General features: G+C 40.2%; 1 protein-coding gene across 1 annotated transcript in view; it reads left to right on the top strand.

The window, feature by feature from the left end:
* The window catches only part of LOC140927751 (mucin-like protein), a 38,206-nt gene extending 17,419 nt beyond the window's left edge, over positions 1 to 20,787 (top strand). Inside the window, exons 9-24 of the mRNA XM_073377435.1 lie at positions 229 to 329; positions 878 to 973; positions 5,425 to 5,981; positions 6,742 to 6,963; positions 8,237 to 8,572; positions 10,694 to 10,948; positions 12,070 to 12,263; positions 13,278 to 13,614; positions 14,022 to 14,147; positions 15,114 to 15,236; positions 15,553 to 15,675; positions 16,997 to 17,125; positions 18,073 to 18,201; positions 18,622 to 18,734; positions 19,593 to 19,708; positions 20,403 to 20,787. Coding sequence (XP_073233536.1) covers positions 229 to 329; positions 878 to 973; positions 5,425 to 5,981; positions 6,742 to 6,963; positions 8,237 to 8,572; positions 10,694 to 10,948; positions 12,070 to 12,263; positions 13,278 to 13,614; positions 14,022 to 14,147; positions 15,114 to 15,236; positions 15,553 to 15,675; positions 16,997 to 17,125; positions 18,073 to 18,201; positions 18,622 to 18,734; positions 19,593 to 19,708; positions 20,403 to 20,787 — 3,342 coding nt within the window. The remainder of the gene's footprint in view (positions 1 to 228; positions 330 to 877; positions 974 to 5,424; positions 5,982 to 6,741; positions 6,964 to 8,236; positions 8,573 to 10,693; positions 10,949 to 12,069; positions 12,264 to 13,277; positions 13,615 to 14,021; positions 14,148 to 15,113; positions 15,237 to 15,552; positions 15,676 to 16,996; positions 17,126 to 18,072; positions 18,202 to 18,621; positions 18,735 to 19,592; positions 19,709 to 20,402) is intronic.
* The last annotated feature ends 286 nt before the right edge of the window (positions 20,788 to 21,073 follow it).

Raw genomic sequence — 21,073 nt, 5'->3', positions numbered from 1 at the left:
AATTTACGTGCTTACGCGCGTAAAAATAACGCGAAAGTTGAAATCCACCCTTAAGGTTTAATAAAATTTATAGGGAAAACAATGGTTAAACCAGGACCGCTTAATCCGATTTAGTTGGGAGACAGTACCTCTTGACGACCAACGAGTGCACGAGAATTTGCCAAAAATTATGTTGAAATGTTATTTCTATTTCTATAGTTATTAAAACGACACAACCTTTATTCGCAGAACAACACTTTTCAAGCTGTCATCATTACGGATGGGTTTAACTCATTTCTGATGTACAATTATCCAAAAGGAGGAATACAGTGGGTTGTTGATGCGCCTGTGTAAGTTTTAAACTATTAGTTATCCAGTGTTATGCCAGACATCCTCAGGGCCGACCGCTTGTGTCCTTAATGGCAAGAATCCGTATTAGTGGTGTAAGAAATAAAATTTCCTTAAAAGATTGGTTTTAGAGGAGTGGCGTATATTTACATTAACAGTAATTTCGATTGAGGATACTCAATAGGGGAATAGAAAATCCAACCTTAAAAGAGAATAAGTAATGTGACGCAGCCCTGTAGCTAATCATACTGTGCGGACCTCTCAGGAAACAGACTTCAGACTCTAAATTAAAATTCATATTTCCCAATGCCTTGCACTGGGCTCCCTCTACGTCCCATCAATCCTCTCTTGTCAAAATAAGACCATTATATTATAAGCGGCTCATTCTTAGAACTTTTTTTCTCGTTATCGTATTGTTAAATGGCCTTCTTCTTCATCTAGCGGATGAAGTTCGTAAAAAAAACTTGAAAGTAATGTCAACATACTGCCCCCTCTAGAACATTTTGTCAATACAAAAAAAATTGTAATATAAAACGCCTCTCTTTTGTAGGAGCGACTACCGTTACTGGACACAAGCAACTGGTATCCCTGTTGCTGGATGGAACGCGGGAGATGATGGAAATAGCAGTACATTAAATATAAAAGGGTAAGAAAAGAAACTGAACCCTTATAAATAGACCTTTTTACCGATACGGCGGCCACATCGAATTTACCAGATTTTAGGAGTATTATGGGATGCCCAGGGGGCACTCGCTCGGTATTTACGCGCGCTTTTCGGGCCAAAAGAGAACTTCACTGTATATTTCTAGGAAAAAGGCCCTAATTTTTACATCCAAACACGGCAAAACGATCTTTTTTTCCAATTAAAATCTTTTTCCAGGAAAACTTAAAGAAAACTTGGCCCGAAAAGCGCGCATAAATACTGAGCGAGTACATCGGATTGTGGTCATGCCCCCTGGGCATCCGATAATACTCCTTAAATGTAATGAATTCAATATGGCCGCCGTATCGGTAGAAAGGTCTATTAAGCTGCACCAGCTACAAAAAGGATTTACTATACTCAGGGGTCCTCGTTAAGTTTTGGAGTAGACAGCCAGGATGTAAACGTGGGTGGCTTGCCAGTCGATGGCTGAGGGCAATTTCAGGCTCTCATTCGCCTGTCACACTACCATACCTTAAAATATGAAGTAGCCTGTTTTTTTTTTTTTTAGCCGGTTGCCGGTACTTAATGAGAACCCACGAGGGACCGCAAGCAGTAAAATTTCTGTCCCGTAATTTAATCAGTTAAATCATCAAAGTTGACAGGTCTTTCTGATGATCAAAGCGACCGTTCGGTTTACCATTTACACCTTCAGTGCGAAGACTGTCACGGGAACATTAACACCTTCAGGATAATTGCTTGCCATAACAGTGGTAGGTCGCGCGCGTCTGGTAGGTTTCGAAGAACGTGATCGTGACTGTTGTTTTCATTCAGTGACTGTGCGCGTTGATATACCAACGTTTAAAACAGACTGCAACATTAAATTTTTGTTATGAAAGCAAAGAAGCTGCAGAGTAGAAACTAAACCGTTCCAGACTTATTCCGTTTCATTCGTGTACTTTCAATTGATGGGGTCTGTATGATGAATTTACTTCTGCCTTCTAATCCGGCACGTAAACAACATAGAGATAAAACATTTCATTTTGCCTTTGTGGAGTAAATTCATCTAGAAAAGTTAAACTAGTGGACCACTTTCTCCGCGTACTTGTAAAAATAGGCATTTAATATGTCGCGCTACAGTGCGAAAATCTTCTTGTCGTGGATTAGATTTCAGTATACCTATTGTTAATCTTCATTTCGCGCCAGAATAAATTAGTTTAAAAATCACAAGGTTTGTCCCACTTCGAGTCCACCTTCTGGAGATACGCCGGCATGGTAGCTGGAATACATTGCCAAGGCGAAGATCTGGCATTTTTTCCTCCTCGTCTTTTTTTCCCCGCAACGTTTGTTTATATTTGTAGTGAGAATGCCGTGCATATCGGTGGATTTTACTTCAGTCAAGCGGCTTCAGTTCCTGCGGCTTGCTACTCATCATAAAGAAGAGTGCCGGAATCGCTTTGTTCGCCTTTAACAGATTTGTTGTCGAATGCAAGGTAAAAGAACAGACTACTGTAAGGTAAGAATTGAAGTTTAACTTTGTTTCTCGGCGAAAAAAAGTGCCTACAACTCGGGAAACCCGTGAGTATTACCTCTGTTTAATATACCGGATGTCATGCGATGACCCCTCGCTTTTACGATGGATAAGACTGATACGAACAATAATTTCTTTCGCAACGTTTAGTATAATTTACTTAATATGGAGATCATCCGTTATATATGCTTCATTTCTTGGCTTATTCCGGCTACGTGCGAAAAATTAGATGACAATGTTTGTGTGCTATAATTATACTGATAATTTCTTGCACCTTGAAACTCATGAAAGCCAAACTTGTTTAACCCTAGCAAAAAGCTCTTTCAATGGAGGAACTCAACCTGATAGTTGCACTAAAATCTAATAATTGTTACTGCATTTGCAGGCTCTCTGTAACCTTGTGGGTAGAACATACCTGAAGGTTACTTTAATAACAATCACTGCATTTGCTCCCTGTAACCTCGTGGGTAGAACATACCTGACGGTTACATTAATAATAATCACTACATTTGCTCTCTGTAACCTCGTGGGTAGAACATACCTGAAGGTTACGTTAATAATAATCATTGCATTTTCTCTTTGTAACCTCGTGGGTAGAATATACCTGACGGTTACATTTAATAGTAATCACTGCATTTGCTCTCTGTAACCTCGTGGGTAGAACATACCTGAAAGTTACGTAAATAATAATCATTGCACTTTCTCTTTGTAACCTCGTGGGTAGAACATACCTGATGGTTACATTAATAATAACCACTGCATTTGCTCTCTGTAACCTCGTGGGTAGAATATACCTGACGGTTACATTTAATAATAATCACTGCATTTGCTCTCTGTAACCTCGTGGGTAGAACATACCTGAAGGTTACGTTAATAATAATCATTGCATTTCCTCTTTGTAACCTCTTGGGTAGAATATACCTGACGGTTACATTTAATAATAATCACTGCATTTGCTCTCTGTAACCTCGTGGGTAGAACATACCTGAAGGTTACGTTAATAATAATCATTGCATTTTCTCTTTGTAACCTCGTGGGTAGAATATACCTGACGGTTACATTTAATAGTAATCACTGCATTTGCTCTCTGTAACCTCGTGGGTAGAACATACCTGAAAGTTACGTAAATAATAATCATTGCACTTTCTCTTTGTAACCTCGTGGGTAGAACATACCTGATGGTTACATTAATAATAACCACTGCATTTGCTCTCTGTAACCTCGTGGGTAGAATATACCTGACGGTTACATTTAATAATAATCACTGCATTTGCTCTCTGTAACCTCGTGGGTAGAACATACCTGAAGGTTACGTTAATAATAATCATTGCATTTCCTCTTTGTAACCTCTTGGGTAGAATATACCTGACGGTTACATTTAATAATAATCACTGCATTTGCTCTCTGTAACCTCGTGGGTAGAACATACCTGAAGGTTACGTTAATAATAATCATTGCATTTTCTCTTTGTAACCTCGTGGGTAGAATATACCCGATGGCTACATTAATAATAACCACTGCATTTGCTGTGCGTAAACTCGTGGGTAGAGTATACCTGATGGTTACATTAATAATAATCATTGCATTTTCTCTTTGTAACCTCATGGGAAAAAAAAAATAATGCCTCTCTCCTGGAAATTTTGCCCTGTCCTTTCAGCATAGTGATCTTTGGGTAGCGAATTCACGTGAACAGGTAAAACGCTTTTTTTAACAATAGCATTTATATTATTTGGCTTTTTGAGGGAGGTTAAACATTAATGGAATAGAATATAAAAAAAGCTGATAAAGCGGAAAAAGTTATCTTTACAAAATGCGCTTTGACAATGTCAAGGAGTGAAATAAGCTGAGGTTTTGTAGTTAGCCCAAAGAAAACTTGTTCCTGCATGAAAAGCAGTTCTGATTCCCTACTCTTAACTAGAAGAGATGCATATCCCTGTGAACCAGTTTTTTAACCAGGAGCGATTCCCACTCACTTCTGATACTTTATTGACACGAGTTCCTATTTCAACATATGTCTAATTCAAGCTTAGCCGCGTGATAGCTTTTCATTGGCGAAAAGGTCCAAGTGATATTTTGATTGACGTGTTGTTTTGGATCCTGAGGTTTTTTAACACCTTTTCTCTAGCTTAACTGGCGAAGATATTCTAGGAATTTGCCCTTCAATTCCAAATTCTTTGATGTGCCGCCAGATGCCGGGCAAAAATATCACCGCTTGCGGCTCCTCGTGTGACTGGCTTCTCTCCATAACGAAATAACGATAAAGGCCGATTTCTCGATTTCTCTTCACGTTCAGTTTTGTTTTGTGTACATTTGCTTCAAATTGCCAAACTTTTCAACCACTTTTCAGCAGTCTTAAAATGATGGAATAATAATTATGATTATTAATTCTCTAAAATTACGAGAAAATTTATTTTCCCCAGAATGTAATAAGCCCCTTTTAACCCTAGTGGGTGGTTATACGGCATGTTCCCGGAGACAAACAAAAGACACAAGCTCCGTTTTGGGTTTTGGCGTTCATTTTGTTCGGTTTTACCCAATCAATGCACCCCGAAAATCAACAACACTGGTGTTCCAGACTGTGAGTAGGTCATTTGACAATGATTCCGATTTGTTCTCCTAACTTTTAAATGGGAACTTTGACGCTATTATCCTGAGAAAACAGCCTACATTTCGCAACCACTAGTTTCCCCGCGAAATGAAGTCTGAGAAACGAGCACAGACATTCCATAATGATGACGCGCGCGTCACTACCTGGATGTTGGTAGTGCCTGCTAATTGGTCGTGCCGTGTGGGAAATTTTCTTCAACCAATCAGTGGCGTCGCGCATTGTAGGCTGTTTTATCAGGCTATAATAAAGGTTCTCTTCATAAGTAATAGCATAAGTAATCAAGTTAAGATTATTCATTGGTTTGAACGTTTGTTTCAGCTCAGGAACGCTGGTGGCCATGTACAACCTCGACAAAAAAGCTGGAAATACAGGTCTGGCTGGAAGGTATTTTTGGAGGATCGAGAACAGAAATAGGCGAGACGCAAAGGACAAGTGCTTTACATGGATCAGTCTTCAACAGCAAGCAAACATTCTTAACCTGTACAGTTTCCGAATTCAACTAAACCCAGCTATGGCTTGCCCTTGCAGTTTGAGTCAGGCCTTACTGGACAGACGATTTTTCCCAGATTGGTGGTTCACTGGACGCGATGGGTGCTTTATAACTAGGCGTCCTGTATTGTTCGATGAAGAGCGGAAGACTGTGATGAGACAGAGGTGTTGCTACTCGATAGAGTTTGGATCTCTGTTGATTGGACCTCCCAATGGAGGTCGTTTATATCTTACCCCCTTTGAGCATCGGTGGAATGCACAGAAGGTTTTCTATGACTCTGACCAGCAGGCATATGAGTTTTGTTGTTTCGGCTCTGCTTTGTGCGATCTGTTTTACTCCTATCGTCCATCTGATGACTGCGCAGAGTACAGAGTTCCCCGAAGGCGTAAGTTTTTTTTTCTTTTTTGCTATACATCCTTATATGTAATGAAGATGATTTGAACTGCGGAAATATAAATTTAATGAACTTGTGATCGTCGCAGTGGTAATTGCCATTTAAGCAATTGCAAATTAATCCGAAAAAAATGGCCTGCTCCCAATGTACGTAAGAGCTCAGTTGGTAGAGCACAGCAGCACTAACGCGGAGGACTTGGGTTGGAATTCCGTTTAAGTCTCGAAATTTTTTTCCGGTTAATTTGCAATTGCTTAAATTGTAACAACTACGACGATCATATCTTCGTTTAAATATGCTTATATGTATTTCCTATATTGTGAGGGTGTTAATGATTATGTGTCCGTGAAAAAGTTAATCGTCTAAGCTTTAAAATCATTTGCCTCATATCCTTAGCCACAATGGGCTTGAGAAAAACTTGACTAAAAAATGCTCGAAAATTCAAAACGTTGTGAAAAATCTAGCTAGCTTTAATTTGTCAGCATGGATAGTTCTATCGACTAATGTAGAACAAATCAAAATCAGACTTAAGTGCAAGAAGACCTGGCGCCACACCCTAGAATCCTCCCCCTTCCGCCTTGTGCTGTACACTAATGTTGGTGCCGTTGCGTTTTGCCATTACTATGTTGTCAGCATCGTTGTTTGTGGTACGGTTTTTTATGGCATTTGTTTGATAATTATTAAGTGGTATGATGTGGTATAATGACCAAACTTTTTTGAGATTACCAGCTGGGCTTTTGTTTTGTTAACGAAGGTTGGGCTTGGGGAGATCCTCATTTTGTCACACTGGACGGTGCGAATTATACATTTAACGGCCTTGGCGAGTACGTGATGATTGACGCCCAAAATGGAACCTTTCAACTACAGGCTAGGACAGGCCTTGCTCAAGGAAATTCCACGGCTGCAACAATTTTTACTGCCCTGGCGGCTAAAGAGAGCAATACTGCTTCTGTTGAAGTCAAGCTAAGAGATGGAGGTAAGGAGTCAGAGAAAGTGGAGTTAATCTTATAGGACTAGGTTTCTTCAGAAAGAGATTGGACAAACGACATTGTTTTTCAAATCACAAATAGATTGGATTATGACAGTGTTTTCAGTTACTGACCATTCTCAGAGCCTTCAACTTTAAGTCTATCCAATTCTTTTACATTTAGCATCGTGAGCAGCCATTTTGGATTGTGTGTAACGTCATTTCCTCCAACGTGAAACAACGAGAACGTTTTCCATTGTTGTTAGTTTTCCAAACTCAAAAAGCCTCGAGAGCTACACCCTTTGGGGCGGCACAAACCTGTATAGCTTATATGAGGGAGTACCCCACCTCTGAATGACATTAAGGTCATATTGCAAGATGTTGTGGTATTTTTAATTTATTTATTTTTTTAGTTTTACTAGCTTTTCTGGACAGAGGCCTGCACAGAGGGAATAGGCATGAACGGGACTCGTAGGTCCCATGCAAGGTGCCATCCCTATCCAACCCCACAACCCGTAAAGGTTGGCCACACCACCAGGGTCTACGTCCCGTACTCTTTTCGAACAGTGGTGTGGGTTCTTTTACGTCCCACATGAACAGATCAGAGAAAGTGCTGTGAGACGGAACCTATGAGAAGACTAGAAAGTCTAACCATTTGCAGATGTCATTACATAGGCAGCACTTTCTTCTCAGTTATTTAAAGACCCTGGGTGTTGGTCCGGCCGGGGTTTGAACCCGCGACCTCCCACTCGGCAAGACCGGCGCTCTCCCAACTGCGCTAACCAGGCGGCGGTTATGTAACAACAACGAAATCACACGCATTACTCTCACTGGCCTGCGAGCGAGCTCTCCATGTGGGGAAGGTAGGAGAGGACTCACATATAGGTGTTCTCACTTATAGGGATATCCCGATAACAGTACCCAGAGAAGTAAGCAGGAAAAACAGCGAGCAGAGTAAGGAGAACGAGGGCGTAGGGGACGGTTCTCTTTTCTCTCCCTCACCCTTTCTTCCAATTTTGTTTTTTGTCTCCGCTCTCCATTTCACGCCGCTCTCAGCTCCTACGCAGGACACCCTAAGAGTCCAATCTCCATCTTAAAAATGTACTTGGCCTATTATATTGTCAAAGGAGGTGAATGCAAACGGCAGGAATCAACTTTGATAGGTGTACGTGTTAGGGAAGTGTCCACCTTGCAGAGGTTTCTGTTAAGAGAGACTCTTGGATTTTAACTTTTATGTTATGCAGAGAGATATAATTATCCTTTCTTTGCCTTTTTTTTTTAGGAGGAATCGAAGTTCTGATTGACAGGAAAGCGTACGTTGGCTACAACAATTTGACAAATCAAAGTGTAGAACTGATTGACGAAAATCTTTCTGTCTCCAAACCAGAGGAAAGCTGTTTCGAGGTATATTTTCCATCAACAACATCCATGCAGTTTTGCGAGAACAAGAAAATGCTTTCCTTTGTTGTAGTCCCAGCGGAAATTTACAAAAACGCAACGAAGGGGTTGCTAGGAACTTGGAATGATGACCCAAGTGATGAATTCACACTGCCTAATGGGACGGTGTTAGGATCATCTTCATCGCTGAGAGATATTCACTTTGGCTTTGGTGTTACATGTAAGTGTGAGTTGTAATGCAGTCTTACTTGATTATGAAAGCGATACATATCACAATGAAAAGAAAAGACGGATGGTCAAACGTGCCACTCGCGCTTAGAATCTTCAAAGACATTGACCCTCTCACTGCCAAGAGTGCCGGCCAAAGTCAAAATACGACAAATTTCCAAATTTCATTTTGTAATATGCTGAAAAGCAAATTTAAGAGTACTATGTGAAAGTAATGCAAACAACGTTTTATTTGAATGGTCACACCATAGGATCTCGTCGACAGACTCAAAAGTTACGACCACATTACAAGACTCCAGCCTTTAGTACTCTGGCAATGAAAGGGTTAGCATCACGACTTCAATTAGTCAATAACATCAAATCAGAGTTCAATTGACCATAAAAAACTCGCTTTCACTCTGAAAATGACTACCAGAAAGGATGTCAACACTTCAGTCACTTAATCTACAACAGTCCTATTCGACTTCGAGTCTACACTTACCTGGACGAATATATTCAACTTACTCCTGGCTCCTGAGTTCAAACCATTTACAATACAGTTATATTGCTAAACACTGTAGACTACGTAGATAACGTACGTACTTATGTAATTATAGGGAGTTTAAGATGCGGCGACTACGGACTACGACTACGGATAAACATGCTACTGCGCATGATCAAAACCACGTGACTGTTCATTTTTCCCGCGTAGTCCTGCGGCTACGGTGAGTTGTTGAGCTGTTTCGCGTAGTCGCGACTACGGAGAACATTTTGCTCGTATTTTGCCGTCCGGTAACTCAGGAATCTCATCTTTTCGTAAAAAAGTTTTCAATTCACCTGCTTTAAGTGAGAGGGAAGCGAAATATGTAAGTTGTGGCTCAGATTTACGCTTTTAATCGACTGTTGTGATTCAAATCTTTCTAGCTAAGCTCATATTAAGCTCAGATATTTATACGCAGAATTCAGATTGACGGCGTAGGAGAAGAGAAATCATGCAGGTAATTTACTTTCTCTTCGCACTTGAAAAGTTTCAGTGTTTGGTCGAATTGATCATTGTGTCTTTCTACGTGTGTAACCTTTGTTTATGCGAGTTTTTGAATCGCGCCATTTGCTGAATGAAAATGATGTAAACATCTTCGAGACAATCGAAACTCGGCATTTCAATACTTCAAACTACATCAGATCAGTAGTTGGAGAAGTCCATCCTCTAAATCTAATAAATGAGCTATTACTATCTCTGTCTATTTCTTTAATATTTGACATAAGTATTCATGGGCGAAAAAATAAAACCTGTGTAACCAAAACTTTGTTTACCAATTTCACCCGACGTAATTGCTTCCTTCAAGTATGGAAGAATTTGTTCATTGTTCTAAAGATAAGATCACATGCAAAGCTGACTTGCATTTTTGTGAACTGTGATGAAAACATGAAAATCTTTGCGTCTTGTTTCCCTCTCCGCCTCTTCTCTCGTAGTTTACTGTCTGTAGTGCAATCTTAACGTCCTATATTTGCACGACTCAACCCAGTGCTACGAACAAAGGACAACTCTCGTCCAGCCGTAGTTCGTAGTCCGTAGTCTCCGTATCTTAAACTCCCTAATTATGCCATTGCACTACAGTACCAATTGGAGGCCCTTTAAGACGCTTAACTATCCAAACTAAGTCAAACGAAGGTCGAACCTACAACCCTGGTGAAAACGTCTTGGGACACTTAAGGAGATGAGGTGCGAAAACACACCCTGCTTATTAAAATCGTATTTAACCTGTTATAAATGCTTGGAAATGTTGTTGAAAGAGCCTGTTTCTGCTGTCCCCATCCCCTCAGCCATGTTGATTGTGTTCAGAAAGATTTGAAGCCATAACGTTAATACTGAACCGGGGGGGATGGGGGGGGAGAGAAAATGCGTCATTTTAACCAGCTGTTGCGTTAATGTCCAAAGAGTTTTGACCAGGGTTGTAGCTATAAACTTTTACAACAATACCTTTTTTTCTTGTAAGTGGAGCAGTTATATTTGGTATTCTAAAGAGACTTCGTGCAGTTCTGATTGCTTTAGTCTCAAATGAGGCATGAACTAGCACAGGAGCATCGCGTAAGCAGAGTTATATTTGCTAACGAATGTGTCGCAATATTTTAGGGCAACTCACACAAGTCCAATCTTTGTTCACTTACGGTGAAAATGAAAGCGTGGACACTTTTGCCAGGCCTGACTTTGTGCCCATGTTCTCCGACAATATCGTTTGGTCTGACAACAGCGTAAGATTAGCTGCCGAAGAGCAATGTGGGAACGATAAAGAGTGCTTATTTGACGTAGCCTCCACAAATGACCTGTCCGTTGGTATCGCAACCAAAGACATAAGTGCACAGCTGGTGAACGAATCAAACATTCTTGGTAAGTTGTGTACATGGCTAACATTTCAAGGAAAGGGGGTAAACATATACAGTGAAACCTCCATTAAGCCAACCCCCAACAAAGCGGACACCCTCTATTAAGCGGACACTAAGCCAGGTCCCGAAGGTGTCTGCTTAATAAAGGCAGTTGTTAACACCAGCGTGTGCCTCACCCTTTGGCAGGGATTATCGGTATTTGAAAAATATGGTTAAAAATTAGTAAATGTGGCCTCGTCCTTACGAACGAAAGCCAGCTTACGCCAGCTTATTTATCTGCTGCCTTAATATATGATTTTGAATTCGATGTTGATAATTTTTTATATTTTACGTAACATGTATTATAATCATTTCCCTCCTTAATTCCAAGACACACCACCTACACCGCCCTGACTGGGACAGCGGAACATTTAACCAAATTTGGGAGGGGAGAGCGGAATTAATTAAGAAAGTGACTTGCAATGGGGAGGCTCAGTAATTCTTTATGTCTTAAGGAAAAAGGGGGACTAGCCCCCCTGCAACCCCTTGGGCTTCGCCAATCCTGTCTGAAGGACTGGGTCATGTAGCAGCTGCTCGGAAGAGAAGTCACCAGTGGTGCGATTCCCTAGCCCCAAATAATACTGAAACAATTGGAAGAATGACATGTCATTGTTTCCTGTGACCAATTAGGAGAGACCTTACGAGCAGCTCCCACACTACTTGAAGGATTAACTCCGTGGCCAGGAGGCTCACCGGCTTTCCATAGAAAAGGCTTTTGAGGCTTTGTTGGATTAATTTAGGTTTCTGGGAAACTCACCGCCTACCCCTCCCCTAAGCCAACATTTCGCCCTAAGTGAGAAGTAAGTGCTAATGCTAGCTTAGGGGAGGTGTAGGTGGGCAGTTTCCCAGAAACCTAAATTGATCTGCTGCGTTCACACTATACCGGATAGCTTTTGCACCAGCACGTAGGGCTCCTGTTCACACATAAGAACGGTGATTTTGGCGCGATTTCTGCAACGGAGCGAAGTTGCGCCTCGCGTATCTCTTAAGTGGAGTGTCACGTATCACTCTGCTATTGTGTGAACATAGCCTAAGATACGTTAACGGTTTAGTTTGAATTACTTCATTTTTTTTTTCTTTTTAAAGAGAACTTTCCGCCCAAGTTTATAAATCTACCAAGTGCATTGAATGTTACACTTCACGAAACACTTCAGTTGGAGATTACTGCTGAAGATGACGGCATGATAACCTTTGTAGTACTAAATAAACCTCATGGGGCCACAGAAAACCAAACTGGAAATGTTCTTCAATTTATGTGGCCCGTTAATTCAACAAAAAGGGTAGGCGGCCTTGCTAACTGATTTATGATTATTTAAATTAACTCGTGGAAAAAGGGTTATAGACAGTAGACGTCAGCATCGGGCAATGCAGCCAACGGCAAGCACACCAAATAGCCCCAAATGATATGGAAAACGCAAGAAAAGGGATCGGCACCTCGAGTTTAGCTGCACCTGTTACACGGAGGTTATGCAGTGGAGAAACCATTTTGGGACCTATTTATGTTCCAGTGCTTCCAGCCGTGAGGAAGAGGGGGGAGGAGGGTTCAAAAAAAGTTGCCACAGGTAATGGTAACACAGTTAAAACCCTGCGACCAGACGAGGAATGCGCGCTGCGCATGCCGAGAGTAGCAATTCGCAGACTTGCTCAATTACCCAGTTAACTATGATGTGCGCAGTAACTCTCTTTTGAAGTTCATCCATCTTGACATTTTAAGAAGTGTTTGCACGAGATTATAAACCTTATCTATATCAATCGTATATATACATCAATCTTTTAAGAAGTGTTTACGCGAGATTATAAACCTTATCTATATCAATCTCTTTATTCTTATATTGTTACGTTCTTTTAGGGAAGCTAGATCAGAACACCGGTGTTTTGGGTAGAAGTCCCATATTTACCACTTTTTAATTACACTGTAGCTTCAGGATTTCTCTAATTCCTGAGCTCCGAGGCATTTTTAAAAGTTATAAACGAACGCGCGTATCATGTGGTCATTATTTTTAAGGAGGGCGAGGAGTGCGTTCTCTATTTAATGGGCCTTCTCATTGTTTTAGAACCAGCATATCATTATTGTGTTCAATAGAATAGATTAGTTGGCAATGTTTCATAATGACCCTTTGTTCCCCTTAGTGACCTGCTCTTCCATTTTTTTGACGTTATCAGGAACAGTGGAGGATTTGGTTGGTGATACAACTATAAACCAGTGGAGGATCTAGGGGAGGGGTCCCCGCCTTATTTTTAGACCAAACTTCTCGATTCGTCAGTGTAACTGAAGGTGTTGTTTTTGTTTTCAGGTTAATATATCGTTTGTAGCGATTGATGACAAAGGAGCAAGTACCACCTGGACCCCGACAATAAACATGTGCGCCTGCCAACATGGTGGTCAGTGTGTCCCACCAGAGGAAGGTGACGTACTCAACACTGACAGCAAATTTGTGTATTCAGGGTGCGCATGTCAGGACGGTTACTCAGGAAGGTTCTGCGATAGTAACCTTGATGCCTGCGAGGTGAGTGGTCAGCCGTGTTACGCAGGTGTTGAATGCGTTGACCTGCCGCCACCAGCTAATGCTACTGGATACACATGTGGACCCTGTCCAACCGGTTTTACCGGAAACGGTGCTCAGTGTGCGGGTAGGTGGAATTGAGGTACATTTGTGTATTACTAAGTTCAACTTACGCAGAAAACCATCATCGTCATCATCATCATCATCGTCGTCGTCGACATCATCATCACCATTTAAGAGGAAGTTGTCCTTCGGGATGGTACTTTTCTTACCTAAATCAGTGAAGAGGAGGATATGCCTAAATTTATCACGGCTTCAACAAACTGAAAACGCATGTCCTCTAACCATCCTTCGAGCAAACGTTCAGCACAGAAGACGGGTTAATTACGAGAGGGCTAGAGACAGGGCTCTCTTCTCGGGGCCCCCCGCCAGTCTGGTCGAGAATTTGCTGTTCAACCTCGTCCCCAGGGCTTTTCCCTTAAAAAATCATTGCAAATTAATAACGTTCAATGTTTTTCATGTTAAATTATCTAGATATAGATGAATGTGATAGCGGTCAATCAAACAACTGCGAGCAACTCTGCACCAATCTACCGGGGTCGTTCTTCTGTGATTGTCGTGAAGGCTTTAAGCTTAATGCTGATACACGCAGTTGTGACGGTAAGATGTAATTTCTTGGTGTCATCACAGCTCATAGGAAATGCTAACTGATACACAGGGAACTGGACATCCACCCATTTCCGCTCTTAACATCAAGTACCCATAGAAACATCATCACCGCGCGGTGATTATAACATTGAAGGCTAGCATTTTCAAAAATGACAGCCAGATTTCTTGATGTTTCGGAGTCGTAAACTGTTTAATTTAAAGAAAATGCTGTTCCTCAAAAAACAAAAGATGCTACAAAATTTGGACCGACAGTTTAAAGCCCCAAAATCTTTCAAAAATGTGTCTCTTTTTCATTTTATTTTCTCGAATAATCATCAATGTAATTATACTAAAACAATTAGTCCCCTCAGGCGACGTAAATATCGGCGAATAGTCACCGAGACGATTCGCCGATTGTTAAATACTATATGGCTACAATTAGTAAGCCAATGATCCTCTTTTGAAAAAATAAATGAAGTCTAAAACATGAACTGGCATTCACTACGAATTTCCATTTTAATTCAATACCAAAGTGCATGTTATGGGTCACATGGTTCATAACTTAATTTCCGTCAATAGGACGCTAAGTTCTTTAACCTCAGTGTACAACGTAACTTGCGGTCAGACGTTCCTCGCCTGTTCGGCGAGTTCTCTTTTTGACTATAATATAATGAATCGTTTATTTTGGCCAACCTTGTTCGGTGAAGATGACTTGATATTTCTGGGAAACTGCCCACCTACATGTACCCCTCCCCTAAACCAACATTTTGCCCTAAGTAAGTGTTAATGTCGGCTTAGGGGATGGGGTAGGTGAGCAGTTTCCCAGAAACTTATTATGATCCGATATTATTTGGTGCCATTCTTTTTTGCGTTGATATCAACCTCGACTTTTCCTCGGTTCATAAAAAAAGGGAAATAGAACTTGGCCAATATCACGCAGCCTTTTTGACCCCAAGCTTGGTCATGTTTTCCCTGCAGATATCAATGAATGTCAACCAACGAGTGACTGCATGCAGCAATGTACCAACACTCAGGGCAGCTACACCTGTTCATGCAACGAGTATTTCACACAAGATCCTAACAACTGGAAAAATTGCACAGGTAACTTCATTCTTTTATTCAATTACTGAAGAAAACAAAGTCGTTTTAATATTTGACGATTTTCAAAACTGATGTTTAGACGGAAAAACTTCAATACCAGGTTCCATGAAAATATTAACATTCAGGCAAAACGGTTTAAATTCCATATCCATATCCAGATGATTTTGTTATACTTCGTATATCGTTCACCCATCCTTTCAAACTGTGTAGTTTTATGTTTATGCACAGGTTTCCACCCAGGTTGTCGACAGGTTGTTTGTGTAATTGGTAAGCACCCATGCATTTATCAGCTGACTAATGTGTATTGTTCTCGTAGCTATAAACCCTTGTTCTGCTGATCATGGATGCTCACAGGTTTGCTTCAAAGGAGCGGGTAACCAGCCAACATGTGCTTGTTTCACAGGCTACGAACTGCAGTCTGATGGAAAGACATGCAAAGGTGAATTTTTGCTCTTTTTTTTGTTTGTTTTTTGTTTTTGTTTTTTTGTTTTTCTCTTAACTCTCTGCACGTAATTGGCCCATAACTCCAAATGAAGTGTCTGAAGTCAAAACTTAAAGTCTGTTTTCAAAAAGACAACAATTTCTCTTGATTGGTAGACTTTCCTCATTGATGGTTTCTGAATTCCTGAGTGTGAGGATGGTGTTTGAAACCAAACGTGTCTTAAATCTACCACAATGATAACACATTCCACTTTGACAAGGGGTCCGTCACTGAGCGTGTATTGAAAAACTCTGAATTTAATTTTGTAAGATCTAAAACGTTTCATTGAAATGCTGAAATCATATAGGACTATAGGGACAGCTCGGCCGGTTAGTCGTTTATATAAAGTATAAAGAGAAGAGGACCTACAATAGTACCTTGAGGAATCCGAAATGTTAGAACTGGTTTACTTGACAAACTAAAGAGTTAGTACAAGGTGACTGCCTTTCTTCACAAATTCCCTCCGAGTCTAAAGCTGGCCTTTAATGAGCTTTGCATTGATGCGTAATACGTATGTATGCATGTATGTCAAAAAGGAGGTAGTGTTTCATGATAAGAAAAACCACTGAGACTGAGAGAATTGAAAATTATGACACGCAGTGAAGTATTCAGTATTGACCACTACAGAAAATACCATAACATACCATAATGTTCCCTTTTTGTCAACCCAAAATTTTGCTTAAGCAGTGTCTTCAGTTTCTCTTGGGAGTTAAAAAGGCCCCAAGAGAAACTGAAAACAAGGCTTATGCAAAATCTTTGGGTGACAAACAAAGAGCATTATGGTATGTTATGGTATTTTCTATAGCGGTCAATTGAAAAACTTCAAGACGTTTGATCTAATGTAATAAAATACTGGTCGAACCTTTGTTATTACTTCTCAAAAGAAAGTGATTTCAGGGAAGGAGAAATCAAGCATAAAAATGAGGAGTTTTTAATTTTATTTCCAAACACTCACACTTTTATTTTCCTGGTATTTTCTTTATGATTTATTGATGAGATATTTGTGGAAATTGTAGTTATTGCCGAAAAACTATAGATCAGAATTTGTAATTAAAACAAATGTGCAAAGCGTAGCTTCGTGCATTTGCCTGACAAACTGATTGGTATTTTTCATCTCGGGCCTGCATTTCCGTTCGTCACCTGAGCTAAACAAAACTCCCTCGCTTGATGATCCCAAGATTCAAGAAAGTGTTATTCATGATTACTATTGTTTAAATTGTTTAATTTACTCATCCCTATAATATTTATAACCATTCTTTTTACGCCTTCATCTTTTCAGATATCAATGAATGTGATCCGGTAATGCCTCGTCATCGCTGCTTACAGCTTTGTGAAAATACCCCTGGGAGTTTTAACTGCTCGTGCATTACGGGATTCCAGTTGACCAAAGATGGATACGGATGTGAAGGTTTATAAGCTACAACTACCAATCATAGAATCTGATTCAGCTTAACTATAAATTTCTTCCGCACACCTGTACCACTGATCACAAAATTGAAAAGCTTATATGTGACTTCATGAGACAAATTCAGAAAAAAATGGAAATTTATGAATACCTATCCCTTTCTAAGAGTCGCCAGTGTTGTTGAATCTCACGATGACGCACCTCAATGGTATGTTTTACCTTTAAAAAAAATAGGACGAAACCACATGGACGAAGGGAAAATCGTCCAAACTTCGTATAAGTTTTTCTTCTTTTACTTGCTATGGCTCCTAATTAAGCCCAGTAAAATAGTTGCTTGAAAACCCGAAACAAATACACGTTTCTGAGTGGCTAGAAAGAAATACATACAGTAAAAATCCACGTCTAAGAACCTAAAATTTAAGAACCTGTTAGGCCAAAATTTTCATTTTAAACCCCCTTTTCATAAGAACCTATTTAGCCTAAAATTTTCAGTAGGTTCTTATTTTACAAAAATGAAGCCAGAGAAGAAAATACAGCCGGAAAATAAATTAAGTCTAGGTTTCAGTCAGTAAGATTCAAAATGTAACACAGCATTTTAAGGATACTACAGCGTGAAAGACATGCATGCTAGTAGTTTGGAAAGATAAAATTACTGCATGGTTATCATCTAAACTGTATTCTATATAATTATTTAATACAGCAACATATTCCATATCACATATGCCCTGTAGTGGTTATCTGTGCTGATCGCTGGTGCCCCCGCCAAATTAAGAACCTATTTCAGAACCTAAGTAGCCTAAAATCGCACTAAATACCTTTTCTATAAGAACCTATTTAGGCTAAGTTGGAAAAATCTAGGTTGTTATACGTGGGTTTTTACTGTGTATGTATACCATCAAAGGTTGTGATATTTTATGGTAAATCGCTTAATTCGCTTTGTTATTTTATAGACGTTAACGAGTGCTTGTTTGAGGAGTTATACACCTGTGTTGACGAGTTTCAAAGGTGCGTTAACACTCTGGGCTCATACAAGTGTGAATGTGACCAAGGACTGTATTTCATTGATGGAAAATGCAGAGGTAAGAAAAATTTCACTCCACTTCGCATTTATTTTCGTTTTTCATTTCATTTCTGGCTTGAGTGGCAGTGTAGGTGACCACGGCGGACTCCAATCTCTCGATGACTTCCACTGTAACCTCTTACAGTGTTTACAAATGTAGTTTCAAAAAAGGGAAGGGTTGTTTTGACTTTGCAATTCCCACTTTTGTGATTGGCTAAAAGACTTCATGCCACTTGTGATCATTACATGCTCAGTCACGTGCCACTCGAGTGCACCTTCTTGCCTTTAGCACCCATTACATACCCAACACTATTCAATGGTTAATGTGATTCTCTGCGCGTAATGTTTACTGGCGATATGTCTGGAATCTACGAAGAACTCGACGAAATTGCTTGTGGTAATAAAATTCAAAGGACACTTTACTGTTTTGTTTTTTTAGGTTTAAATAGAAACGAAACCGCTCCAACTCCTACTATTCCCCCGGCGCGTGTTCCGTCACTAGAGGAAGAGAAAGAAGCTGTAAAATTCTCAATTCCACTTACTACAGACCAAGTAAGTGAGTGAAGAATTAAGGTTCTCCAGCCCTCCAACAAACCGCCTTATCCCCGATCACGTGTAAATTTGTAAACGTCAGGTGTTTAAGTAGCCTGGGAAAACAGTCGACATTTCTCGACGTCACCAATGGTTTCCCCGCGAAATGACCTCTGCGAAACTGGAGCAGAAATTCCATACTGATGAGGTGTCACTGCCCTGGTCTGGGTAGTGTTTCTGGTCGGTTTAAAACTTATTTCTGTTTGAAAACGATGTTATAATTATACAGCAGACGTCGGCCAGTTAATGTGTAATGCTCTAGCAAATGCTGCAAGACACAAATGAGCCAGTTACGATTGGTTTTTCTCCTTATTTAAGCCTTTACTGAAGCCCAGAATCTCATAAGGGGTTGAACTCTTATGAGTTTCTGTGAAGTCTCAATAGCTCCCCACAGTTCCTTAAAAACGTTAGTCGAGAGAACTTTTTTTGAGAATAAAAGCATTTCCCTCAGGTGATCATTTCATTCTTTCATTTATTCTCATAACCTTTCCTCTTGATAATGTATTTGCATCCTTTGAAAAAAATTGTTGTTGGTCAGTCAAGGGTAAATGACTGATCTTAAGACGTAAAACGTAGCTATACAAACTACTCCTGAAAGCCGCTCTTTTTCTACTCGATAATGGTGAAGCCGAGCAAATTAATCATTGTTTGCCAAGCAATCACGATTTTTAGAGATGAGAAACAGTTTAGTTTTGGAGAAGAATATATATCTAAGAAGAAGAGGACACTACACCATTTCCATTTATGTTTTACTTTGTTAATTACCTAAAGCGTACAACGGACGGCTTCATTTTTTGACTTTTGTTAATTATTTGACAGTATGAATGGGACTTCCAAACCGACAAGTCTTTCAAGGAAAAAGTTGCTTCTGTTACGACCAGCTACTGTACTAGGAACAGAAGAAAATGTGCGCTGAAGGAGGCAAAACGAAAAAGGTAATTATCAAATGCGAAGCAGTAAATGAGTTTTTCTAACGTATTTACACAAACCCCTCCTCTATAAAAAGTTTTTTGGCGGGAAAATTCGAAAGTTGATACAGTGAAACCTCTACTAAGCGGACACCTTCGGGACCTTCCCAAGTGTCTGCTTAATAGAGGGTGTCTGCTTAATAGAGTTTTGTAAAAATTGCGCAATGTTTGTTAAGTTCCATTTTGCTGAGGAAACTAAGGAAGCTAAGGAAGCTATACTGTACTTTGCGCAAGACTTTTAGGTGAACTTTGATCGCGGATGACAATTATACTGCCACATATTGGTCTAATATACAGTTTACTGACAGCTAAATGTATTGATTTACCTTTATTAATCGACTACAGTACGTATTTCAAGGAAGTAATCCAATACTACTATTGTCAATTCAGCCCGGTGTCCGCTTAATAGAGGTTTTTACCAATAGAAATTAGCCACTACGATTTATTTTAGTGTCCGCGTCCGCTTAATAGAAGTGTTCGCTGGTTAGGGGTTCGTTATAAAGGGAAATATAAGACGTTAATTTCAGGAGCTAGAGGTTTCGCTGTATGTGTTTTCTACCTCCTACTTATAGTCAGGGGCAGGAGCTCATATGAGCTCTTGTCAAGGTCGCTATTAGAGACTATTGAGATTGAACAATTACCCACTCTTTTGTATGACCAGACGCGCCCTCCCTTTCGACTTCTATACCGCTGACCAAGTCAACCTTTTGCCTGATTACCCAAGCAACGCGTCTGGCTCCCTCCAGGTGGCTTTTTACGTCTTACAGCCGCTGGGACTTTTCATCGGAAATACCTCCGTATTACCTCGAGACACGCTCGTCGACATTGTTAAAACACACGAATCCGAGATCGAGGCAACCATCGGCGCCAACATTTCACGCGTGGAAACTTTGTTTCAATCTCCTTCGACACCAACAACAAAACAAACGACAACAATGATACCAACGGAAGTAAAAGAGAGCGATGAAGCGAGCAAGTGGATTGCAATTGGTGTTGGAATTGGAGTGTTTGTTACCATTTTGATTTTGTTGGTAATTTTATGGTAAGTTGCTTAACAATCGACTAGTAATTCCCCGAGTACCCTATTCATTTAGGGCGCTTACTAGCTGATCAGGCCAGTCCACTCGTAAGGAGAATTCGATAGATTAATGACGACTTTTCAGCCATTTATGTTTATACCTAATTGATAATCACGGCAGTAATGGGTTTACTAGGAGCTCGAGAACGAGAAACTTCAAGGTGTTTCGATACAGTTTTTCAGAGGCCATACCGATATTTTTCAATCGCTTCAAAAGTGGTTTTACCCTTGTCTGATCGCTATAAAATTTTCGC

This window comes from Porites lutea, chromosome 2 (genome assembly GCF_958299795.1).
Source record: "Porites lutea chromosome 2, jaPorLute2.1, whole genome shotgun sequence".
NCBI classification, from domain to species: domain Eukaryota; kingdom Metazoa; phylum Cnidaria; class Anthozoa; order Scleractinia; family Poritidae; genus Porites; species Porites lutea.
This window is presented reverse-complemented; position numbering and strand designations above follow the sequence as displayed.